Source organism: Tetrao urogallus (assembly GCF_951394365.1).
Source record: "Tetrao urogallus genome assembly, chromosome: 3".
In the NCBI taxonomy this organism is placed as follows: domain Eukaryota; kingdom Metazoa; phylum Chordata; class Aves; order Galliformes; family Phasianidae; genus Tetrao; species Tetrao urogallus.
Window position 1 is genome coordinate 71,033,540 of NC_136815.1, and position 27,677 is coordinate 71,061,216.

The 27,677-nt window shown below is 39.4% G+C and overlaps 1 protein-coding gene across 1 annotated transcript in view; it reads right to left on the reverse strand.

Annotated features, from left to right (window-relative positions):
- Nucleotides 1-8,554: 8,554 nt before the first annotated feature.
- Nucleotides 8,555-27,677, reverse strand: part of ANKH (ANKH inorganic pyrophosphate transport regulator) — a gene marked incomplete at its 3' end in the record, with an annotated part of 88,075 nt that continues 68,952 nt past the window's right edge. The window contains exons 8-12 of the mRNA XM_079533506.1: nt 25,274-25,369; nt 11,666-11,795; nt 10,571-10,694; nt 9,871-9,970; nt 8,555-8,671 (exon numbers count right to left, since the gene is read on the reverse strand). Coding sequence (XP_079389632.1) covers nt 8,555-8,671; nt 9,871-9,970; nt 10,571-10,694; nt 11,666-11,795; nt 25,274-25,369 — 567 coding nt within the window. The remainder of the gene's footprint in view (nt 8,672-9,870; nt 9,971-10,570; nt 10,695-11,665; nt 11,796-25,273; nt 25,370-27,677) is intronic.

Below are 27,677 nucleotides of genomic sequence, written 5' to 3' on the forward strand. Positions count from 1 at the left end.
CATAAACAACACTCAATTTTTAATGCAACATGTACTTTTATACTTTCGACCTCAGCAGTCATTGAAAAAATGTACAAAGTTTTACCTTCATTGGTTTCTTTAGAGGTTACAGAAAACCCACATGTTCAAAGCAAAGCAAAACATTCATTAAAAAACTAACGGGTAGCTTTAGGTGTACAACTTCAAGAAAACGACACTTCTTTCGAGAGAAATCAATTGGAATTCTACAAAAGTATGGCAGAAAATGATGCATGAGGTAACATTTCTTTTAAAATCTAGGATCCCTGTACTGTAGTTCCAAATAGGGCTCTGACTTGACACCTACAGTCCTTGGAAAATTGACTTGTTTAAATAGTCAAGGATTGCTATTAGGCATACTGCTTTGCATAAAGATAGCTTTATCCTGAAAGACACTGAAAGAATCTGAATCTGATAGTGAAAGATACTCTGAAACAAATGAAAAGCAAAGTGATACCTCTGAGGTGAAATAACCATTTGTTCTAAAATAACAGAAATGAACAAAAAATCAGCTTTTTCCTTATGGAAAGGTAACCTTAACACCAGTGCAAACACAGCATTCCCTAAAGGTGCCCAGCTATTACTTACAAGCCTACTGAGAACAGAACAAGTCCTTGTCCTGCAGAATGCTCTCTGGACAGAGGCCTTCAAACATCCTCCTGCTCCTTCCCAGGAAAGCCTTCAGATGCTGTGCTGCCCTTTCTTAGGATGCTGCTTCAAGACACTATTCCCCACTCTCATTTTTTAAAAGTATTTCCACTAAACTAAAAACAAGTCAATTTTAGAGAACCCAAAGGCACAATTAGAACATGCAAATATGAGTTCAGTATTTATAGGCATTTCTGTGGTGCTGTTCCCTGCAGTATCCAAGCATTTTTCACCAGCATCAGTGAATTCTACCCTTAGAACACCTTTTGGAGATTGGAGAACCTGCTATCCTTGTTGTTACTACTTTACAGATGATGTACAGTGTGGTCAAAGCCATCCTGAACCTCTGCTCCAAACCCAATAATTTCTGGAGGGCATTTCTATGCAATTTAGCCCTCCTCCATGATGATCCCTGCTGCGGAGACAAAACAGTTCTCATCTGCTGCTTTTTCCTTTGGGTTTTGCTCAGCCTTAGAGTTCCTTCTAGAACTACCTTGTGGCTGGCCATTGCTCAACTATGTGAAGATGGAGAGAGTGGGACGCGTGAAGCTTCCTTCTTTCTCCACTGCAAAAAGCGTGACAAAGTTTGGTGTTTTTTGTATTTCTAGCACTGCAAAGTTCAGGTTTATCTGATGTCAGCAGTGCTGCCTGGTAACCTTCATAGGTGAGTGAACCTCTCGTTAAAGATGACAAATGAGGGAGTTGCACCATTAAACACATTTCATCTATGCCACCAAGAAGAACAGACTCCTGGTCCCCAGTTGGGATTTCTGAAGCTTGTAGTATTAAGATTCTCTGCCAGTGTCACAGCATAAAGAAACACCAAATGCAGCATCAGAGGACCTGACGGTGACTGCAGTCCCAGCCACAAGTCCATCAATAAAAGGCAAAGTCTATTTTCCCTCTCTCAGAAGAGCCAGCTCTAGGGAAGATTGCTGCCCCCAGCTTGCTCATATTGGTGGAATGACAAACCATCAGGTTTTGTCCTAAAGAGACTCTGTGTTTCAAGTCACCTCCCACTTGGCAGGCAAGCCCTGGGGACCCATGGCCATGCTGGAGTACCCAACCAAACAGTGCCCTGGGTGCTTGGCTTGAAGAAAATGGAGGCAGAAGCAACAAAAGCAGATCTAAAGTTGCAGTAGTAGTGGGGGCCAGTGTTCTGAATGAGTGACTCCACCCGAGCTCAACTGCCTTTATGGTGGTGGTGGGAGCTTCTGTCCCATTGACAAAAAGACAGGTTCTGCATCTTGTGCATTTGCTTTGTAATAATGTATGGTGTTTTATGGGTAGATTTTTATTAAAAACAAGGTAAGCAAAGTGCACTTTGAACTGCATTACTGAAAGAGTGATTAATTTTAAAAAGCTTGTTGACATCCTCTATAAAAATGCATACGAACCTTCATTTTTTTTACAGGTTTTGCTTTTGCAACGTTGTAGCATTTGCAAGGTTTGTAGATAAAATCGGTTGATATAAGTAACCTTATGGCCTGTAGCCTCCTAATTGTTTCATTACAGCTTAGGAAGGACACTGTGTTTACTGTAACAGGACGCAAAGCCAGAGTTGCATTCGTGCTGTCTTAGAGCAAACTACAAAGCTGAGCACACTAGTTCAGGCTCTGCTGCTTTCTGCATGTGTACTCACACTCTGCTTTCCACCCAGGCAGGATATTCATTCAAAGCTGATGCTTTTTTTTTTCCAATTTTTTTGTTTGTGTTTTGGTGGAATTAAGGATATAGCTGTCACTTCAATTTTAAAATACATCCTTTCCTAAGAGGGTATTTATATGCTCTCATTTGTAGACAGGCCAAGCTGTTTTATTACATAAATTAAGTATTACTTTGCATTATGTTGATTACAGTTATCAGAAAGGATAGCTTTTTTTTTATAGTGATGAATGATGCACATGAAAAGAGGGAGTTTCTTGCTGGTTGCAGGCTTTTGTACTTAGAGAGTTAACTGTAAAAGTGCAGTGCAGTTCTCACATATTTTGTCTGCATATACAATAGCTGATTTTTGCTTTGCCCTCATTGTAGGGCTCCCACAGGGTGGGAGGGTGCTTACAGCTGACCCTGAAATATGAAAGTTTTGTCATCTGCAAAAGAATCTGTGAAGCTCAGATTTTGGCTTAAATATCTGCATTGTTGAGCCCTAGCAGGCACCATCTCTCAGCCCTGAAACCCTAAAAAAAGCCCAAACAGTCTTAAGATGACAGGACTATCCTAGGTTGCAGAGAACAATTTAGGTCAGATGGAGATGGCAGGTATTTATCTATGTAATCCCAAAGCAGGGCCAGTTTAGACATCAATGAGGTTGCACAAGTCCAACTGAATTTTAAACTTAACAGATTCTTGCTATCAATCAGCCTCTCCAACTCTTCAGGCTATATTTTAGTTGTCATCTACACAAAGTCCTGTGCTTCCCAGTGCTTCAAACAGTGCACTGCTGCAGGGCTGCAGGGCCCTGGAAGAGTTGGGCCTGGTGCTCAGAAATCACCAGAAGGTAAAAAAAAAATGGCTTGAGTGAAGTAGTGAATTTGAATCAATTCTTTGAATTCTTGATTTTAAATAAAGAACATCCCCCAGTTCCTTCTATTTCTTGACTCCTTTTCAGCTTAAAAATGAAAAGCAAAAAGCAGTTCATCAAAAAAAGTTTTGTTTTAAGCTACTTTTTAAAGACTACATTACTTGACATTCAGCATGAAGACTACATTTTCTTTCTCAAAATGCCAGCAGACAAAATAAACCTAGCAAGAGACTTCAGAAGAAAATAAAGAAATGTCTGATGAGGAGTGATAATATCTAGTAATCATACAATGCCAAGGAGGAATCTGGCAATGACTGTGCACTGCTTTCCAAAGCAAATCCACACAAGCTGCCCCAAAATCACTCGTGAGCCACGACTCCCTAAGCACTCCGCTTCATCCCCCTGCTCTGCCGCTCACTGCACCTGAGCTCACGGCTGATCTGATGTAGGTGCCTCACTTCACGCTGTGCATCAGCAGTCAACAACAAGGCATGCTGCACGCTGCTGTGAAGCCAAGAAGTGCCCATGGTGCTGGCGCTGCCTGGGGAACATGCAGCCCTTCAGTGGGCCCTCGCCGCGGCCTGCAAACATGGCGGTCTGCACATGCATATGGCTAACTTGGTACTTGGGAAATGCCAGTTTGATATCAAAGCTCTGTAATTCACCCTTTGTTACTCTGTTTAACTTTGTTCAACTAAAGCTCGTGTCATTTGCCCAGTTACTGCCAGTTAGAATCAGCAGGCGATGTAAAGTCTCCTCTTTGCACACCACAGAGCCCACATATCGGTTCATTTCTGCTTGAATACCTTTCTGAGATGTTTTCATGCTCGTCTCTCTGATGACTCCTCAGAAACCCAAATACTCAAAGCTGTGTCTCATTTACACATCACTTCTCACCCTTCAGTTCCACTCCAGCGCAGTTAACAGAACGGCAGAGCCATTTCTGCTCTCTGTTAACTGACTTCCACCCCATGATGCTGTCTTTAGGCTGGCTATGCCACATCCATAAGCTTTTCCACGTTCCTCACTTCTCTCCAGCTTACAGATCTAAATCCCACTTTTTCTTACTGGTATCACGTCTGACGAAAGGTCGTTCTAATTATTTGTTTATGTAGCTTTAAACTGCAATTCTTCACACAACCTATTCCCTCTTTAAGATCTTATTTATACTTTGCTCCAGCAAACTACGTACAGCCAGTAGTAAAAATGTATGCATAAAATTGTTACATACACACTCGTATATACATACCCTTACATATATATATTCATCTATTTATGCATGGCTTTCAGACACACCAATGGCTACAGGACCAACACTCAGGTATCCCCAGCCACTGTCCCACTGATCACCCCGTGCCCACACCACAGTGAGAGGCCACGGCGTGTCGCTGCCCTCCTGCTCGCACGCCATCCCACGCTGCCTACGCCTCGTGGCCTCCCCAAGCACCCGAGGCGTCCTTTCACCCTTCCCTTTAAGCACGAGGCGCCAGCCCACAAAAAAAGAACTCTCTCCCTCAAAAGGCTTGTCTGTGCGCTGTGGCCTGCCCTGAATACACTGCATTCAGCAGCTCACCCTCCATCTCCAGCCACTGTCTATCTGTCTGCAGCAGTTCGGTACAACCCGACCGAGAGCCAGATATAAATCTCTCCCATTCAAAGGAAATATTTAGCAGCAAAATGAGTAGGAAACAAAAGACTTCTCTGTTACTCACCCATCCTCTTGCCCAGCATAACTCTCACTCTCGACCGCGTGACTGTGTAAGAGGGATGGGACACGCAGAGCCTGCCTCACCAGGGCCATGGCCTGGTAAGCATGTGGGGAAGATAAAAAATAGGTGTTTTCCAACTCCTGTTGGGTCTGTGAAAGGAAAACTCAGACAATTAACACAACCTTAAACGTATTAAAAGCCTAGGAACATTAATCCAGAATCTACCAGTGTCCCTTCGACTTCCTGCTGTGTGGTATGTTCCTTCATGGTCTAAAACGTAAGATATAGGAGGCAGATCAACTTTTTTCCTCTTTTTATTGCAACTTCATTGATATCATTCAGTTATTCTCAAGAAAGTATCGGAAGGCTGAAACTTCCATGAACTCAGTGAGATGATGGTGCTCTGTCTCTCCCTCTCAAAAGAGACAACTAACAGATTTCTATTACTTCAAAATGTATCGCACAGATAGAGATGTCATGAGCAACACCACAAAGGAGACAGCATTCATCAAAATTCAAGATCCCTTTGTGCGGGAAGAAGCCAACATGTTCACGAGGGCCTGCTCAGCAGAGACACTTGGGTGGGTAATGATTGCACCCATTCAGAGGGATTCGGTCGAGCTGGACGTGGCGGCACACGCCCTTGGTCCAAAGGCAGCCCAGTTGGACACACCATCAAATGGGGCTCAGATTGTCACTGAAGCCCTTGAAGATGTCACCAGATGGAGTTCTGGCTGCTGCTGTGGCACGTGGAGCTCCTTGTGGACCTGCCATCAGGTTGAGCATGCTAATGTGAGAGAGCATCTGCTGGGACACCAAGCTCCCATATGGAGTTACGTGTTGCAGATACATCAGCAGATTAGGTAAACCCAGCAGTGTAAAAAATACACAACGCACAGGAAATGGGTATCAGTGTTATGCATGAGTCCTTACAAAACCTTGTGAGTATTTGCCTCCAGCCACTCCTGTGCTCTTTTTTTTTTTTTCTTCTGAAACAAAGGAATATAACTTCCCACAGAAGAACTGAAATTTTGACTTTTACAATACCATTAGTTTCACTCTATATGACCAATAATTTACTCTTTGATGATTGTTCAGTTTTCTATCTAAAACAAAAGACTCAGTGCTTCAACTAATCTGTTTCCAAATTCTTACTTTTTGGTGCAGTGATTATCTTGAACCCTACATCTGCCATGCTCAAAATTCCTCAAAAATACTGCTATTTGAATTTCATTCAAGTATCAAAAGAAATACTACACACAAATAATTTAGTGTTTTATCCCCACAGTTCCTGAAAAACTGCGTGTTGTGGATTTGGATACAAATGCACAGGAAGAATCAAAACTACAGGAACAGAGAAGTCTTTAACTGGCCGCTGTGATCCGTAACAGTCTATATACATGTTACATACATATGACTGTTTGAGAGTATTCGTGAATGCATATGTGTACAGTCTCCATGCTGCACAAAGTTCATTTGTCTGAGGACATTTCTTTTTGTCTTTTTAAAAAATCTCCTATAGTAAACAATGAGAACAACCTTGTGGTGGCACTGAAAACGCGTGGCTACTAGGTTTAATCTTATCCTTTACTGCCACCACTAAGCAACCACAAACTGATTTTTCAAGTCTGTCGTTGAACAAAATCACTTCTAAGTCTTCTCTTCCTGCATCTGTACATATAACAAATTTGTACAAATGTCTAAAATAAAATTCATTGATACAATGCCTTTCATTCTAGCTACACCTGGTTACTAGTCAACTCGGTAATGTTTTAGAGCCATTTTTAGCTGAACTTGGAAAAATAAAAAATGCATTGTCGCTTAAAATAAAAGTACATAATATACAATATATATATTTATACACATGTGTATGTATATACACACATATATTGATATAACATTTTGAAGTAATGGCTAATTCTGGTCAACTTTCTGAGTGCTGGGACTACCTGGCAAATAATCTAGAAACTGAAGTTGTCCACAATTAAATAATAATTTCCACAACTTACAAAAATATATTTTTACTAAACAAAGTTTAAATTAACTGGTTTGCAGATATACCATGTAGGATAACTGTATCCAGAATCAGAATCTGGCACAGCTACAAATGAAAGAACCCAAGTTACTACAAACTGGACACAGGAACGCTGCCCCGCAGCCGAACACAGAACAGCACAGCAATAGAAGCTGCTCCCGCAGCCATCATCAGTGGCACCCAAAACCATCTCTGGTTCAGTAACCTCTTACATAGGCTTCATTTCCACTTGACAAGGACCGACCATCCAACCCCACGCTCTACTGTTTAAGGCTCAATTAAACTGCACAGTGCCTGCCTTGTTTGCAAAGTGCAACTTGCTGGTTTGAGCAGCTTTCCACTTCCATGACACTGTTAGGAGCTAACAAGTGATCATGGTCCCTAATTGAGGACTTGGAGGATTACCAGTACTTGAGCTTCACCATACTGATTCTGATCTACTGCATAGGTAAATATATCATAGCAAAACATACATATATGTATATATATATATATACTTATATATATATACATCTGTGTGTGAGCATGTGTACATCACCAAATTAAGAATTTCATGGAGCTATGTGTAGTAATGTGACACAGCATGGTATCCTGCACAAATTACCTATATTTTTTCTTTCAATATATAGACACCAGAAATAGAAGTAGAGCAAATCAAGGTTAAATCAGTGGACAAGAACTTTGGTAAAGCTTGTCAATTTTTATTTTTTTTATTCAAATACAGTCAAATTATATCAGTTGCTATCACCCTCTTCACAAGAGGAAAGTGCATGTTTTTTATTTTTCCTAAAGAAAACTATGTGAGGTGATGCTTAGCTACTCGAATAGATTCTGAATTAAATGCTTACATTTTTCAAAAGATTTCTGTCTATCAGATGGAATGAAAACTAAACAGAGTTCTTGTCCTGTATTTTATTTATTGTATGCATATATATATAAATATATATACATGTATGTCTCTGTGTGTGTATATACACATCCACACACTTTTAACAGGAGAGAGGAACCTGTTTTTCCCCATATGGAGACTTACACGTTCCTCCCTGTATTGTACCCTGTGCAGTATAAGCTCTAGTGATGAGGCCAAACAAAAAGATATAGTTCACCATAGTATATTAGTTTATGTAGCAAAGTCATTTTCAAGCAAGTAAAATAAAGCTCTGTATTCCAAACTTCTTTTCCTTAACATTTCTCATACAGAAAAGGAAGGAAAAGGAAAGAGGGGAGGGAGTAGGATTATGGCAGTAGCACTGAGCCAGTGGCACTCGTGTGTGTGCACACAGGCACACGCACACAGCAGGGCTTTGGTTGACAAATGCAGATTGTCCAGAGAAGATGGATGCATAAGTAAGGAAGACTCTACAGTGATGCAATTGTATCTTTTATGTTTGCATGGAGTGAGAAAACAAATTCAATTGAAAAAGAAAAAGCAAAGACCTCTTTTTAGGTCCCTCATCAGTGTGAGCATACTCAGTATGCTAGAGAATTTATTTGAAACCTTTTAAATCAAGGCCTCTTTATTACAAAAATAAAAACAAACAAACAAAAAAGTATGAGAGACGACAAGATGCTGAAGTGTCACTCCAATCGTCCCTGTAGAGAACAATTGCATCCCATTTCTTATTCATTCTCTTCTCTCATTTCTACGATGTCTGTCATTTCCTCCGTGTGGGGTATGTCGGTCATGGCAGAGTCTTCACCTTCTGCAGATGTTTCATTCTCATTCCGCTTCTTTTTCTGGATTAAAACAACCACTCATAAATATGCAAATATGTTGTTTGTGAACTCAGCCCTACAAACTTTGGGTACTGGGAGAAGCAAGGTAGAAATAATACATTTGTTAGGGTATGTAAAAAAGAGCTGCAATATTTGTGTCATATTCACGGCTTGCCTCTAGCAAGTTGTCATAATTTAGAAGATTTTCATAAACTTTTGGGACTCAGCTTTCACCTTTCTAACATAAATGCAATAATGCATTTCTTATGCTAACAGACATCCAAGATGGGCGTCACTGTGACCGGAGGGAAGAAAGCATCTGGAATCTTTTACATCATGGACATTTTATTATTTAAAAAAAAAAAAAAAAAAGCAAATAACATATTTATGAAGATAAGTTGCTCTAGGGAGAAATCTGAATTTCTCAAATGTCAAACTTTAATAATTTTTAAGATGTAAGCATTCTGTCTTTTCTTGGTATTGCTGATTGACTGTGAGCCCCCACCCCACCAAAGCCTAGTAATATTTGAGTATTTTTGGACAGCAGGAGCGGGAGGGCATTCAAGAGTCCTATGATTCATCCAGGATGTCCTGGATTAGTAAAGCTAAGAAGTATTCAGCCCCACTAAAAACAAATTGAAGCATCTGTTCCTTATTATCCATTTCTCAGCAGGCTGACTGGTCTTTACTGAAAACACTTGTAATGCTGACAAAAATACTCCCATAGGTATTACTGATTCAGCTGAGTTTAGGCATATCAGAATTTCAGTATTTCAGAGGTGTCTACACAAGTCTTGATTTGCAGATCTCAAGTACTGAACACTTTAGGTGAAAACAAGTTGATCCATACAGCTACTAGTTGGCTCTGCCACTGTCACAGTGGCTGTGGAGATGATGGTGTCAGTTACATGCCAATTCTGGTAAGGGAATAAATTAGCTCGGCACAGCAATTACTATTACTGCCTGCAAAAAAAAGAAGTACCATGTCCCTGGCTAGAAGCACTATTTAAGCTACTACTGTAACAACAAACAATCAAAAGGTAAGTCAAAAACAGATAGATGTACATTGTGAAACCTCAGGCCAACAATAGCCACCTCAAAGTCTATAGGTCTTACTCTTGTGGTCAGGAAAAACATAAGAGACTAATCACGACAGAGATCAAGGCCCAAGTCTGAATTAAGATCTGCTTTCACCAGATCCTGCAGAGCCTACTTCTTACCTGTTTTCGATAGACGTAACAGGCCGCTATTGCAACCATAGTGGATTCTCCCACAAACCCTGCTAGAAGGGATCCTACTCCCAAGGTGGCTCCATGAACTCTGTGGGTAGCAGACAAAAAATCAGTCATGGTTGTGTGACAGTGCATAATGCATAATTACATTTCCACTGGCATGTAGAACCAATCAGTTTTTAGAACTATTTCCTTCAAAGAAAGGCACTAGCAAAGAGAATAACTGGTATTTTAAAGAACTTTTTTGTTTTTTAACTTACTTCAGTGTTCAGTAAAAAAACACATTCTGAACCCAATTCCCAACTAAGAAAATCTGAATGCAGAATCTAAAGACATGTGAAGTAGAATAGATTCTTTAACTTTATAAACAGAATATTTCAATATCTTTCTTAACAATGCATTTAACATGATGGAAATAAATTCCACATAGGACATGTTTTTGCCTCTCTGGCATTTGTGCATTTTTTTCAAAATGGTCATCAGTATCTTGATTGCCTACAGCAAAGTCACACTTGTAAATCTGTAAATTTTTTTTTTTTTTTTTTTTTTTTTTCCCTAGATATTGCAACCATTTAGAGTTTATATTACAGTTAGTGTTTGGGGAAAACATTCTGGATTAAGCAAACTCAGGAGACAGGACAGAAGATAAATCAATTCCATCATCTCTGGGAAGAGCAGAGAAACTTACCCCAAGTAAGGCAGAACAATGAGACTAGTGATGAGGACGATAATCCGCAGCACTGAGCTGGGTGCCAGCACAAATGTCTTCTTTAGAGTCATCAGCCAACCAGTCAGGTGTGCTCTGACTGTCACTATTTATGAACAGAGGAAGGCAAGGGGAAAAGGAGGTAAAAGCAGTGAACATCAGTCATTTCATATGAAGATTCTGTCATGCAGAGAGCACTGTTCAGAAAAACACATGGTGAAACTTCTTTCTGGTAGCTCTGCACACTGGGAAACTCTACTAGAAATGAAGTAGCTTTAATGTGAGAATTGCTTAAACAACATGACTTTATTTAGTATTATTTATATTATATATTATTTTTATATTATATATATAAATATATAAATTAATATATATATATAATATATACATTATATTATATTATTTTATTTATATTATATATTATATTATATATTATTTATATACTTAGTATATATATATATTTAGGATAGGATAAGATATATATTTAGGAAAGTCAACAATCCTTCACGGGAGCTGTTCTCTTACAGTAATTTTATTAAATACTCCGTTCTGATATATGCTACACTACATCACATAGCATTTGTTTACAGAAGTTAGAAATTTTTTGAGAGGAAACATTTTGAGCAGTGCTGTTAAGCTTCTCTCCTGAAATACAGACATTAACTAATATCCTGTTTTTTATGATGTGATGATATCTGAAAGTGTCATTCAGACTGGCTGCTGAAAGGGAGACTACTGGAGGCAGTGTCACGGTGCAGTTATTCCTAGATGCTACACTGAAGTAACTGCAGCCCTGGTAGAAGAACAATACATGGATATATGTATCACTTATGCTAGTTGTGTGTGTTCTCATTGAACTACAACAGTCTTGCTTTGGACAGCCAGCAGTCTGCCTAATGACACCCAGCTCTTACTGCAACCCTTGCATCTTGACTACTGATGTAAACAGCCTTGGTCTACACTGACTCTGATAAAAACAGTGTTATCATGCTAGGCATTTAACCATTCTTACATGTACAGCCAAGTCTGAATCTATGGACACAGCTCAAAGCTGAGTTTTTGTTTTCTTGTTTTTACCTGGAACTGGGAAAAAGGAGAAGATGCGCAAAGGAACAACACATAGCTCTGCAAAAGCAAAGTCTACTCCAATTATGTCAACTAAAATCTTCTCTGACACATTTGGTGTCCAAAACATCACAAAACAGAGCTGGAAAGGAAAGACAGAAGAACAAAATTAAGAAATGTTTATATTTCAGAAGCAAATCACAATAAAAGATAGGATCTCCTGGTCAAAAACATTGGGCATTTTTGGTATTAAATGAAGGAAGAAGATGCATACAAAGTAAAAAAACAAAAGAAAACAAAATAATTTGCCTTTCTACAGCATTGACAGATCTGTAGCATGCAAGGATTAAGGTTTCATCATCACTAAGACAAACATATTTTATTATTAACTTTAATCATTTTCTTTGAATATTCTTGGAGGTTTCTGCCTCTTTGGACACAGACCAATGAAAGAATACAAAACCTAAGTGCTAAGCAACAGTTCTGACTCAACAGGTTATGAAGCAGTCATAGAAAAAATAATACATGTGCAAGCCTAACAATACTGGTTTCCTGCGCTTGGTTTCCAACAATTGGAATGTTATGGTTCAATCTGACCGTAACCAGGAAGATATTGGAGGTAGGCTTTTTAAAAGGCTCTTCAGAGAGCCACCTGGACCATTACCAATGTGTCTTCAACAACAGCTGATGATGACGAACCCTACAGAAGTTATGGGCAACCTTACTGTTCTCAAGAAAGTGGAAGACAGATTCTCATCTCTCTTAAATTAATCAGAATCATTGGAAAATAAACAATCAGAAGCAAAGCTCCTAAAGATAATGATTTGCTTTAAGAAGTGTATTCAAAGCAATATTTTCACAATTTAAAGAAGTTTTCAATAATTTAAATGCAGAAAGACTCTAAGGTATAGTGTATTTGTACTCAGCTTGCATTCAAAAACACAGACTATGCACATGTACATGAGAAGCATGTTAACTTTAAAAACAATTCCTGGTCTTCAGGTTCCTCACATAGGAAGGCTGACACACATGTAAGGACTTTTTTTTATGGTGCTTGCAAATGGATGTACTTGAATAGTCTAATTCATACAAACACAGTAAGAAGCTTTGATATTTACAGTGCTTGCTCTGTTTAAGACATCCATCTCCCTAAAACAGATTATCAAGTGTTTTAGCAAAATAAACAAGAACCAGAGACTTGATCTAAGATCAGATGACTAAACACATTGCTGTTCATAGAGCTGTTAGAATGCAATACCTGTGACAGTAAAGTAAAGATCTTCAGCAGCCATAGCCCTGCAGACATGGTGCTTTCAGGCCACAAATCTACTGGGTCATGCCATTTAAGGAATTGCTGTTTAGACTATACATGAAAGGAAACTTTCCATAAAAAGCCCACAACAAATGGTACAGCAGCAGTACATGCCATTTAACCTTCTGGTCAGTAGTGGGGCAGTGCTTTAGTCTGGACTGAGGGGCCTCTTTGCAGCTGGTGGTTCCAGCTTTGGTTCAAGGCACTCCCCAAGGAGTGGTACCAACAGCCTCTGCAGGACTTTGTTCTGTAAGAAGGTACACCAGAGCTCCTTTCAAGTATAAGTGTTTTTGCAATTAAAAAAAGTGATTTCTTCCTGCTATTCTCCCAGAAGGAAGCAAGCTGACCGAAGAGGGCAGAACTTGGAAGCATAAACACCAGTGTGCCATGTAAAATATGCACATTCACTGTTAAATTTGATGGCTCTCCATGATTCTCAAAGCATGCTTTTATTTTTTTAACCTATAAGTTAACATCATAGTAGCTGTCTCTCTTATTATCCAGGTGTCACATCCATACACATTCAGATGGCTTCTAAGCCAGACTTTGAAGTTCTACTGCCTCCAGAGCAGCTGAGATTTCACTCCTGCTCTTTGCTTGTGTGCCAGAGATCGTCCTTTCTATTGAGCCTACATGTATCCAGCACATAGAAGTTTCTAAAGGTCTGTCACTAAGCGATCTGTGGGAGGTCTCACATTCTGTCAGCCTGAGCAGTGGCAAAACCTTTTGTATTGCTGCCAGAGGAATAGTAACTAGTTTTCTTCCCTATTTCTGAGTGTAGGAAACAGTTTTTTTCCCCAACAATTGAACCTTCTACTCCATTACTTTGAATCCATTTTGCAGTGCATTTCATAGAATCATTAATATTGGAAAAGACCACTAAGATCATCTAGTCCAACCATCAACCCATCACCCATGCCCACTAAACCACGTCCCTCAGTGCCAGAATAATACATGGAAGAAGGTAAGAGTGGAAGGCAAACTTGCATCATATGTTTTTCTGGTTTAGCCAGCATTTCTGCCCTTGCTAAGCTACTTGTATAGGACACAACTGAAGCAGAGGGGACAATCCAGAGCAGAGAAGGTTGTGTGGCTGAGAAACCGGTTATTAAAAAGTTACTGTAAAGTGACAGGGCAAATTCTTTCAGTATCATAGACAAGGCAGACTGCAGTGATTTATACATGCTAACTGTAAAGCAACCATATTGAGAGTATTTCCTCAAATCTATCTTCAAAGTCCAGTGAATAACGTAAGATGCAAACATGTCCACGCTTCAATTATAGCTTACTGTTTTCTGAAAACAACAACCTTTATGTTGCTGGTACTGCCCAATACAATTAGCATCCTACTGAGCAGTATAGTTACTACCACTGAAAGACTCCATATAAAAAAGCAACTAAGAGAATTATTCTCAGCCATGTTCTCTTTGAAGTTAAAGTTTATTTCTAGCCTTGATAGAAACAGACTCAATCTTCAGCCAACTCAGACAAGAGAAAGGCCAGCTTGCAAATTAGGGATAACTTCTACCCAGCTGGCACGCAGGCATCCCTCCTCAGCTGTTGCAAACTACAGACCCACCTCCAATCAGCAGTCAGTGCTGATAAATGGCTTTAAAGAGCACTTCTTATACAGTAGCTGATGGATAAAGATCACAGTGATTGCTAAGCTTAAGGATAAGCAGTTTTGGGCCATGAGGTAGTAGAAGGGCCTTCTATTTCTGACTTGGCACCTTTTTGGTTTTGTAACGTTGGTTGAACATTCATTTTGCTAAGAGATTCCTCTGCGTCATTTTACATACCAATGACTTTCTCATTGCTAACAGGGTACAAAGCTGCACAAAAATAAATGAATGCTTTGCATTATGCAAGCTCTCTGTAGTTTTATTTCTAGATTACTTTCAGTTTAAGAAGTTTCTTGATTACACCAAGGATAAATTCAAAATATAGTGCAAAAAAACCCCAAGCCCTGCTTTAGGAAAACAGTAATGTTAAACACATGAAGCAGGAAAGCTATCTTGGCTATGGTTGAGGTATACAGAAAAGAGACGAGTCTCAGCTTTTTCTGATGCTAAGAGTTGTGATTATGTTAGTAGAGAGTGAATAGTAATTGGAAAGGAGAGCAGAGAAGACAGATCCAAAGCAGTGCAAGCAGTCCAGCGAAAAAGTGTGGCACACTGACTTGGAGATGGGACCTACTGGAGGAAGCAGTGGTAACACCTTGGGGCTCAGACCAGAAAAGATCTTAGAGAACAGATTTACACCCGCTATGTCCCCTGTCTTTTTTGTAGGTAAAAGATCGTTTACCTTCTTCTGCCCATTCTCTCCCCTATGTCTCTCTGAATATGCCTGCAATGTTAAAAATAGAGTAAATAGGCTTGGGTAGGGTTACAGTTATAGCTTCATTTAATCTAATCAAGAGCTGAAGACAATACAGTAAAAGCTTCAGCACTGACTAGCACCATGCGTGCATGCTTACACTCTGCAGCTTCAGGCTGTGATTGCAGTTGATTACAATGCCTGCAAACAGCAAAGAATATTGTACTTAAGAATTCTGCAGTTGAGCATTTTAATGCTTTGAAAGTAAGGATTTCTCTTGCAGAATTCTAGCAATTCAGCTAACTTGATTTTTCTCTCATATAGTATGAGTGCAGGATGATATTAAAGCCTTTTGTCATTTGTCAAACGGCACTTCGGCTGAGAAGTGATCACTTCAAAAACACAGGAAAAGAAGATAGAGGCAGAAGAGTGAAATACTACAGAGAATATGGAGGTCTGAATAAATAAGATAGTATTTATTACGGTGTTATCTCTGTACGAACACTAGCCTGAGTACTTCTGAAGATGTTTTAATCACCTGAAGTGATTTGAAGGGTTCTGCAATTAGGTAATGTGTCTTTAACTGATCTGGTGTAGTAAAATTTGAAAGACATTATTAAATATGTCAACTTACAGCTGTGTGAGAACCAATACAGCTGTATTGGATCAGATCAAAGCTCCAACTAGATTAGTGCTGTCGCCCTGCTCAGTATTGCTTGGGTATGCCTAAGGAAAGGGCACAAAGAGAAGAAAAATGGCAGAGTAAGAGATGCCCTTTCCCCAGTGCATGGTCTGAGCTGCTGGCAGCTACAGATTTGGGCATTCCCCACTTAGGTAAGGCATTTGTAGAAGCATTGTCAATAGCAGTCATGCACCATTATCCCATGCAGCACTATTCTGTGCATACAAAATATCTAATGTTAGTGTTTGTCTTTTGCAAACCAATCGTGCATTAAAAATACGTCACCTCAAACCCTTCACTTGTGACTGAGATGTTCTCAGTAAGTACCTGTGCTTACTTTCATGCCAAACCTTGTTTTTCTCATCTAGCAAATTCAATGTCCAGGCACGCTGAAAGAAGATGCTTTGAAAACTGTTGTCAACAAGCCTGACAGAACACACCAAACTGTTATTGCAGCTGGGAAGGCATCCAACTGGTAGTGCTCAAACTTTTCCTTAATCTCTTATTAAGTGTACTGTGTGCATCTGACTTTCACAAAGGCTTGTAAAAGACTGTTCATGAAACTTTATGTCAGATGCTGCACACGTGAGTTCTCTGGTTTTCCAGAACTATCACCATTTGGTCTCTTCAAAGGCCCTAAAGCTTCTGGAAGCTATTTCCATTTATTCTGGTTGTTGACAGGGATTGCTAGACTTCAGAGACCCACTACAGAACACATTATGCTAACAAAGGCTATTGTCGTGTGTAGAATAATCTGCAGGGTGCCGGATTGATTTGCTTTTAGGCATTTATTGAAAACCCTGCATCTCTTGGGACATTCACTGATAAATATAAGGATTAAAGAGTATCCTGGTGAGCTATGAACAATGGTATAGAGCTCTCAGACTTCAGTGCAACCTCCAGTAAGAAAAACACTGACGACAAAGACATGACTGTTCCTGAGGAAGAGGCTATGAAATCTAAAATGAATGTTTTTAAGAATGCATTAGATGTAACCTTGTCTCATTCCAGACTGGTATAACAGATTTAACCATGGGAATTTAACCAAGTGGGTGGAACAGTGAACCTGGAAAAGGACCTTCTGTGTTGAAATGCAGTTCATAATTTTCCACTGCAAAACAACTGCACAGATGTTTCCTATCACTTTTTGAACTTAATATGTTTTCAGAAGTGTGGCTGTCCAAGAAAGGTCTTCACCCTTGAACCATTGTTTTGTGTGTGTATTAGTCTGCATCTTAACTAATTTACCCAATGCCTTGTTCATGGCATGTCTCTGCCCTTTTATGGCATTTGATGCTTAGTGAGGGTTTCATTACATATATCAGCTTTGATTTACCCCTCAGATATTTGAGACAGTTAAGTTAATCATTTCTACTGATACAGAAGAACATTGCATGGTTTTTGCCTTTTAAAAATGTGCAATTTAAAAATGTGCAATAAATGAATTGTATGAAATAAACTTATCCTGTATTCTACACAGTCTGATCTCCTGAACTGCCAGTCATCTCCGAGATCTCTGTCATTCCCACATAAGCAGAACTGTCTCCTTTCAAGGCTTATAAACCAGGATGAGCTGTTCTTGTAGATACCTTTGCAAGGTGAAAGAATGTCTTCTAACTTGCATCAGCGTGACAAAAGAGGAGTAAACCTCATATTTTGCAAGATGTTGGGGATGGAGGGAAACTGCACCTGATTTTTGCTGAGTTTCTGTGACCATTTTATACATACCTTCATTGAAGGACCTTGAAAATTGAGTCTTCTAAATCACTGTGTACCAGGATTTTTCTTAAACTTACTCAAGCATCTTAACGTTAAAGAAAATAGCACTTACTTTTATTCTCCATTATAAAAATACAAAGTTGTGTATTGTTAACTGCTAGTACTGAAACTATGGAAATAGTTACTATTAATTAGTCACGCTTCTTTTCAGACTACATTTGGAATGTGTATTCTGTTGCATAGCTTTATTCAATGCAAAAACAATTTCCCAATACCTCCTGAAGCATTCATTCCACTATGCAATCTCTCAGGTAGCCAAACAACATGAAAAATGTTCAACAGGGCTCCTGCAGAGGAAGGAGGCCTAACCACACACCAATTGAAAAAACAAAGGTTTTCATGTTTTACTGCCGACCAAACAACAACAAAATGCCTTATCACAGACATACTATTCCTTGTTCATAGGAAATCAAATGCAAGTATAAGATGAAATTAATCAACAGAAACAACTTTTTGCCATTTGAGATTAAGATTTTTCTGTTCTTTTTTATTTAAAAACAAACTACTATTAACTGCCAAAGTTATCTGGAAACTGTGTGGGAATTTCTGTTGCATGGTGTGAGAGCAAAGGGCAGCATCGTCATATTGTTCTGGGAGCTTGCTGCATACCAAATGCTGGCCCATACTGGAAGGGACTTACAGAATCCTCTCCTATCTTTTTCGTGTATCATGTCAGAAAGCAGTTTCCACCCAGCCACCCCCATTTCAGCAACTTTGAGGAATTTTAGAAAAGCTTCGAGGAAATCTAGAAAAGGTGAGGAATGTCTGGTCAGCCCAAAGAGAAGTATTTAGGTTTTCCACTGTGTGCTGTTTAGGTTTAGCACTGTGATCTGCTCTTGTAACTTGGAAACGGACTAAAAGTCAGTCCTTTTCTTGTGTAAAGTTTTCAAGACAAGACTTGGTGAAGTTCCACAGAAAACCTGCTCTCACCTCACCTCACATCTGACTCTGCTCCAAGCCAGAGGCTGGGCCAGATGAACTCTAGAGGACCTTCCAACCTGACTAATCCTGTGATCCTGCGAAGCAAAAAGCCCCAGATCTGCGTGTAGTAAAAATGTCAGGGCACAGTCGCATTTGAAAACTGTTTATCATAATAGTACTGACATGAATTACCAGGACGTTCTCTTACAGATATTATCCCTCAGGCACTTGCAAGTCAGTACAGATTTCTGTGAACTTTCTGTTCTGTGAAGGGTGCTATAAAGCTGAAAACAGTTGTCATAAAATTTGTCAAGCAGCAGGGGGAGCAAAAGAATCCAGAGCCTGCCTGCAGGAAAACTATGACTTCATATCTTCTGACATAATTGGTTTCTGCAGATTTAAGTCTCTCCCTGCCTTCCCCAACTTTCTTTGCAATTCAGAGTGATGGAGCATGCCATTCTTTGGAAATAAAGATAGGTCCAGCAGCTGCGTGATAATCAACTCTCTGATAGCATTTAGCACAATGCCACAGATACTTCTCCCCCAGCTGCCACTGAAAATACTCGGGTAGTATTTTCAATTTCATAATTTAGTCATTTTTCTTCTGCCTTAAGTTTTCTGCAGCACTTGCTGTTTCCTATCGTGACTGCAGTGCCTGAGCAGAAACATGCTGCAGGGATGATTTTTGACCCTTCCTTTTCTGCTTGCTCCAGCCATTCGTGAGAATAGACCCTTTGTGCAAAACCTGAACAATCATGAAGGAGACATCAGTCTCCACCTCACTGCACCAAACAGAAATCCTTTGTTCTGCAACAAAGGCTCAGTGCGGTTCCACAGATGGGAGAAGGCCCTGTGCTCACTCATGAGGATTTTATAAAGTCAGCCTCTAGTGGTCCAACATCTTCTTGAACAGGCAGGAATACTTCCATCCGTATCTGAAATAATCTTCACTGGAGCAGGAAGTAAACCTGACCTTGAAAAGGTAAAAGTCTTCAGCCAATATTTCTGCCAATACTTCATCTCCAAATGGTTATTTTTGTGCCAGCAGCCTGAAGATGAAAAAAATATCTGGGAGTTCCAAGATGGGCAAAAATCAAAGCAGTGAAAACCAGGTCATTCACTAGATGTATTATTTTAAAAGCTGTCCTTGGCACCCATACAATAGCTGATAGTAAATCAAAAAGAATGTAGATTTAGTCTTCAAATTTAATGCTTTTTTTTTTTTCTTCCTATAATGTAAAAGTCCTAGATCGGATGTGTGATAGCTTCTCAGTATAATGAGGCTGTAATGAAGCCATTGATAAAATAAGACATAGGAATGTGGAGGAAATCTATTCCTCTTTTTTTTTTTTTATTGCTCTTCGTTGTATACTCATTAGAGATAATGACAACGAACCCAGTCACCCAGAGAAATTCAGACACTGGCACTGTCAGCAGCTGGGGCTGCATCCCCTGAGAGGGAACTGCTTCTTACTGTGACATTTCTTCCTGTGGTTTTTACTGCCCTGGTTCTATTATCCTGTGACTTCAATAAGGCCCAGTAGCAGCCTTTGGTAATAAAGCAATGCAGAGACATAAGATGAAGACAGCCAATAAAAGACAGGAAAAAATGAACGAACCCTGAACACTGCAGCTTCTGCACTGGCTTAAACTTTTGGCTGAGGTTTTATCCTACTGGAAACTGCAGGTATATGTAGTGGCAGCAAAACAAAAACTATGTGGAAAGTTAAATAACACTGCGCAGAACATCAGAAGAAAATAGAGTTTGTAATGTTTCTTAAAGCCAGTCACTAACCATGACTAAGCCTTGCTTTGTTACAAGATGATACTCATGAAAGCAAGCAATAAAATACAGGGGAACAACTATCAGAATGGATGGAAACACTGTAGTGGCTGTTCAGCAATATAAGGGGAAATTAATAACTCTCATAAGCAGAAAAGAAGACATTTAAGGAAAATCTCCTGCTGAGGAGAGTTGTAAGTATGGCAGAGGAGCTTACTTACATGAACTACTGCTTTAATCTGGACAAACAGGATGATGTGCTATGAAGTACTGTTGCTATAGATTCTGTGCATGGGGAATGAGGATAGGTGATATTAAACCATGATTTGTGTTGTGTGACGCATTTAAATATTTCAATTATCCTTCAAACTATCTATATTCAAACTCACATTTCTTAATAAACAGAAAAATACTCCTGCTCACATATTCTTGCTCAGCTTTAGAAAGCACAAGAATCACAGAATTGCAGAATGTCTCGGGTTGGAAGGGCCCTTAAGGATCATGAATCTCCAGCCCCCTGCCACATGCAGGGCCACCAATCTCCACATTTAATACTAGACCAGGCTGCCCAGGGCCCCATCCAATCTAGCCTTGAACACCTCCAGGGACGGGGCATCCACAACCTCTCTGAGCAGCCCATTCCAGCACCTTGCACTTCGCCGTGCACCTAAAGAGGTTCACCCAGACTGTGATGTTGCTGTGTCATAAACTCAAAATAAAAAAGAGGCTTTGTGAACTTCAATCCACTTGGAACTACTTGTTCAGCTGCTAGACGTTCTTGCACCTTCACTGCACAAAGACTACGTGTTTGGCTCTCTCACTAATATTAAATAATGTCCCTCATATCTTCCTTCCCAACACCTTTCCCAATTCCCCAGTGTAACTGTTTGCCCATTAAAAAAGATGCAAAGCGGCAGTGACATCACTTTTACAATAGCATTGGTGCTATTAAGCCTAACCTGGAAAGTCCTTTGTGCCATTTCTAATAAAACAAACGTTACAACTGCTCAGCTCTCCTGTGCATTAACTTGGTGACAGACAATGAACATGGCGTGGTACATTCAGCCTGCCACCTTCAGCACTGGTAAGGGAAAAACTGGTAATACATACAGTGCTTGAAAACCTGAAGATGCAACTGGCAATATGTTCTTGCATGCACTTCATTTAATAGAAATCATGCAGCTAATTGGAGCTGTTGTTTGAAAATGCATCCTTAAAGCACGTGATCTGCCCCAGCTGAGGCTGCTTGAAGAGGAAGCTGAACTGAACAGCGTAGTTCACTAACAAACACTCTAAGAAATGATTTCCTCTTTTCCAGTGTTAAACAAAACAACAAACAGATTGATACTGTTAACTAGATACTGTTCAGTAAAACTGACAAACTTCTGCGTCATCACAGAAGACCTACTTTAATAGAGTTCGACTGTGAAAAGGGGATGGGATTTAAAAGAAAAAATAAAAGAGAGAAAATTATGTGGCATCAGCTCAGGCGTCAGGCTACTCTGGAAAACCCCTGAATTATGCACTGTCATGTCTGAGTTCAGAGACACTGCTACTATTTTAAGAAGAATCCTTGCTGAAGATGAGTCCATTTGCTGTTACTACTGCTGTGTAGGCCAGAGTTGCCTTAAATAGCTTACTTGTCACATAGCCTTTAGGCACATCTCACAAGGGAATGCTCTCCTCAACAGAACCAAGCTTCTCTGCAATGGAAAAGTGCAGTAATTCAGCACTTTCATTTGGAGATTTCTGCACTGTGTGTAGACTGACACATCTCACAACTGCACAATGCGTAGTACAAATGCACTAGTTTTCATTCTCAGGGGCCCATGTCTGCGCTTAGTTTACAACTGTACATGGCTGACTTCTAGGGTAATCTAAACAGGTCTAGCATTGAACCAAAATGTTTGGCTCTTTGACAGCCTTATCTAGCAACGGCAGCAAGATCGGCATTTGGCACAATATCTCACTTATAGACCAAAGCCTTTTTGTGTCTTATGACAGTGTCTTATGACAGTGAAATAATAAACAAGTAAAAGCAGCATTATCCACACTCTTTAAGCCAAGAGAAAATTATCAAGTATGTCTTATTTTCTAAAATCAGAACTACTCAATTTTATGGGCAAGACTCTCCAGCTGAGTCCCTCCCCTCTGCTGTATAGATTGTACACTCAATTACACAGCTGCACAAATTATGACTGTTGGAAGGAATCACTGCTTGCTTTCAACTAAAACCACATCAGTATGACTAATTATATCAGCTCTTTTACATACGGGTAGTCTAATGACTTCTGTTTCCAGCCTTTAAATAAAATGGCATATCTAGACTTTTTTTTCACCAAGCAACACTACCTAATTTCCATCTGTTGAAAAGGCAGCTTTAACATCAGCCTTGAGCTTCAAAATCATGAGACAATCACAGACACTTCTGTATGCTGCCCAGTTAACTCAAGAAGACTCAAGTGCAGCCTTTGAGATCCTATGAACATTTTTAAAACAAAACCAAAGTTCTGTTTCTTAATAGAACTATGCATTTTATTATATTCTAGCCCAACACTGTCAACTGTCAAGGGTGACATAACATATTTGCTTTGTTTGGAGTATGTCTTGTGTAGGCAGGACTGGTCTGTGGAAGGAGATGGGATATTTTTTTTCCAAGTCTATGAAATCAGTCTTCAATGACTGGGAGGTTTCACAAGGTTTTACACTAGGAGAATACCTTCCTACATGATTGCTGCTCATATTAAGTGTCTGACTACTACAATGGAATTTTTTCATATTCCCATCTTCTGGAAACCTTCTATCTAGTGAAGAATGGATTCATGTAACATGTCTAAGTGTCTTGTTTTGATCTCCTGAACCTAGAAGCCTGTTTCCCATTTTCATGCTGATTCCAAAGAACAGGATGTTACCACCAGTGATGCCAGTAGTTTACTGCAACCCATTACAATAGAGTCTTGCCAGGAATACAAAATTACTGATGATCATGGGAACGGTGGCCACCTGATGTAGATGCAAGAGAAGGAAATTTGAAATCTAGTTCCTTACAGTCTATGGTACATGGTAACTTGGCTTGTTGCTTCACTGAGCTTGATGTGCTGAAGCATTTGTGACTTCAGGCTCTTGAATCAAAAAGAGTCATTAGAGCTCATGTGTCTATTTTTCTTCTCTGTCTACTGACAAGCAACCCTAAGAACTTCTCGCTAGTAGGCAAAAATAGAGACAGGACAGAAAAAGATATGGACCTCAAAAGTGTTTCTGGAATGTCAGTGAGGACAAATCTCTCGGGATGAGTTTATGAAAGGACTGCCCTTGAGACCTATTGGAATGCATCCAGAGAGAGGCCACAAAAATAATCCAAGGGGACCCTTGGAGCTCTCCTATGAGGACAGAACTATGAGCTCTCTCCCAAGAGAGCTGGGGCTGTTTTATTTTCCTAAATTTTTTCCTAAAGATGTAATATGTGAATGTGCACAATCTGAAAATCCTGCAGGTTGAACAAAACTTCATCCTTAAGCCTAAACACAACCCAGACTTGTGATCCACACATACTTTAATCTGTGTTACTTCTCATTTAAGATGAAGAAGTGTCCCCCACCAGTCATCATTCAGAGGAAATTTCAACAGTCATCTCATGTGATTTTCCTATCTCTTAAATTTCAATTTCCAACAGTCTCCAACAAACTGGCAGCAGGAGTGGACTTCATCTAGTACTCTCACAGCATCTGCAGTCATTAAGTAGTCTGCTCTACCTGCACCCAACTGCAAGCTTCACAGATGAAGTAAAAAAAAATCCCAGTCAGTCTCTGATTTCCTACCTCTAATATTGCAAATATATGGCAATATAGCACATTACAGATTTAATTAACAGAATACCATACTTTAGCCTACCTGATAAGTCGATATTTTTAAGAGCATGAGCAAAATTGAGTAGATTAAAAAAATATATATATCTGTGATAATAACTTTCAATTGTTTGGTAATTTTTGTTATAAAGCATAAAAATCTAAAGGAGGTTTGAAGAGGATTTAAATGAAAAGGCTGATAAATAGTCCACATAGTATTCAGGCCTTGAGCTTTTGCAATGGATTTCATCTCCCTTTATGCTTTTTTAATGCTAGGGTAGATACTTCTAACTGTAATATCAGAATCAATCTCTCTAGATGGAGTACAATCACTTGCACAAACGTAGCAAACTACAGAATTCAGGCATTAGTCCTTGCAATTCTTCCAACATAGACACGAGTTCAGATTCTTTCATCATTGTAAGCACCATCTCTGAGGTGCCCCTTGTTAGCTTATTTGCTTGTCAACTTGTATTCAAGTAGCCCTACCATGGAAGACTAGGGCCCAGTGAGGCAGCAGGGAATAGCTATGGCAGCTTCAACATATGCTGTCTTTCCCATTATTCACGGTCAATTTTGAAAGCCAGGGGATGGGCTGTCAATCCATACTGCATGAGACAAATGCATTTTTTCATTTTGCTGATAAGCCAGTTGTCAGAAGTTTTGTTCATTAAAAAAAAAAGAAAAAAGGGAGAGGGGAAAAAAAGAAAAGCAAATCTCTGATATCGCCTTGAATGTGGCAGCTGACTTGAAATGAAAAGTAATGAGAAGAATTAAAGAAAATAACTAGCCCTTAAGATATCTACTCTGAGATAATCAATGCTGATTTTCTTAGTACTCCAGTACTATGATCACCTCCAGTTAAAAGCAACACACTCAATAAGAAAAGTCACATGTTTTTTTCAAACTACGGTGCTTTTAACACTAGGAGATAAGTTTCTGGTTTAGATGAAAGCCAGACAGTTGAACAAAGGTTTCTTACCGTTAAGGACAAAGCCATGCAAACAAAAGTGAACTTCTTGATATGTGTCGCTGTGACGGTGCTATTGGTGTTCACCAGTTTATTGCTGGGGTTATTCTAGGGTAAGAGAAAGAGATAACAAGCATTAGCTTGGCTCCAGACTACTGAGAAGCTGATGGCATTCACAGTCCTTGTGTTGCATCTGACTGTGTGCATATACATCTTTTTTGCTTGCTTGCTGTTCAATCTAGAGCTTTCTGAGTATTGTGTAGCACCACAGAATATTTTCTGCTGAAGGTGACAGTAACTGCTGCTATGGCTACTGAGGACTGAGTAATATCCCTGTTTTTCTAAAGAGTAAATCCTATTTAACACATTCAGCTTTAAAAAAGAACAGTAACTCTTTCTAAGAAAATTCCATGTGATTTTTTTTTTTTTACTTAGTTTAAAAATTGTAGCAGTTTTTCACAGGAGAAATGAGATTCCATTCCTTTTTACTCCAGAGTGATACCAAATCCATATATGCTTCTAAGTATCCTTACTGATCCAATTAACCAGGGAGATAACATAAACAAAGCTCCTCAAACAGCTGGCTCTGCTAATGCAGATTAATGAACAGAACATAATTAGGACGATTAGATGTTCCACCTTGAACATGGGCTCTGCACTCAGTACACATAGCAGTGAAGTTTTGCTTAAAACAACGAAAACCCTTCCCCAAATGTCTAATGCACCAAATGAAGCTGAAGATTTAAAATTGCCCTCAGGGAACATGTTGAAACAAACTAAATGATCTGTGAAAGAAAAGGAAGAGATATCAAAAGTAGGGCACCATTAGGAGCTCTACAGCAGTCGGGTGTTGGATCATGTACTGCATTTACCCTGGGGCTGTTCGAAATACACTCACCTGTTACCAAACTGGTAAGAGTGCTGGGGAGATGTAATGCCACACTTATTTACCCTTGTGTATCTCAGATAGAATACCAGTATCTATCACATCTTGCCTTACTGAACTTACTTGTATGAGAAATAGGAACTAGCACAGACACATCTTGGGAATGAACAAAATGAACATGAGCTCTGTGAAGGGCACACCATTATACACACAGTTGAGAAGTCAATAGAATTTTGTGATTTAAAGATTTTGCAGCAATGAGTGCAGTGATGGCATGCTGACAGCCTTACTCTCTCAATTAAATATCTACTTGGAAACTTGAGCACATGAAAATTCTTGACCTTTTCATATAAGCATGTCAATCTCTAAAGGAGGAAGCTACCCTCAAGCTTGCCCTTTTGGGGTATAGGTTACGAAAACCTTCTGTAAATATTTTCTTTATGAGTATATCCTTATTTCTTGTGTTTTTGAAGAATATTTTGTTATCATTGATTTCCACATATGTGAAGATGGGCCCTATTTACATCACTCATCAAAGTTTACACAAACTGCTGCATGGCTCAGCTTTATGACATTTGTTCCTATCTCACGGCTGCTTACACTGCCCTTATTTTATTCTGCCCTTTGCTGTAACTCCTGCCCACACTCTCTTTATTCCCATCTCTTGCACACTGCTTAACTCTTCAATCAAAGCACCATACATAATATAGAGTAAAAAGAGTATCCATTCCTATCTACTTATCAGTTAAATAGCACTCACAAATCATCTCATAGTCACTGTGGTTGCTCTGAATCAGATCTGTTAAGGATAATGACATTATCACCATATATTTTCAGGCTGGATGGAGCTCTGAGCAACCTGATCTAGGTGTAGATATCACTGTTCATTGCATGGGAGTTGGACCAGGTGACCTTAAAGGGTCTCTTCCAACTCAAACAATTCTATAATTCTATTATTCTAAATCAACAAACAGCACAGAACCAGTATATTCCTGTTTCATTTTAGCAAATTAGTAGTAATCCTTAACTTGAGGGCAACTGCTAGGCCGTGAGGATGCTCTGCAAACAGACGTATGACTCTGCATCTTTTACATATATGAAAAGAAGTAACTAATTTCCTTTGAAGACAAAAGTCTGACTTCTCCAGTATAGGCACTGAAGAGGAGCATACTTTCTGGATCCCAAATCACATCTGCCAGTTAAGGCAAATCAGTGTGTTTCTGGTGGCCATCAGCATCACCAGACTGTTGAGTAACTGGCAAAAGAAAATGGAATCTACATGCATGCAAACTATTTCAACAATTAAACATCACAACTGGAGTTTTATAAAGAAATAAAAACAGGTTCTATTTGGACTCTTCTGAGAAAGAAAGCCTTAGCTTTTGAAATGCCTGGTGACACATGAATGATGTGTGACCAAGGTTAAAACAATTCTCACAGCGATTTAAAAATAAAACAACACTATGGGTTTCTGGTTTGTTACTGTCTGAAGGGCACAGTGGAGGCATTTGAAAATATGGTTCCTAGGAT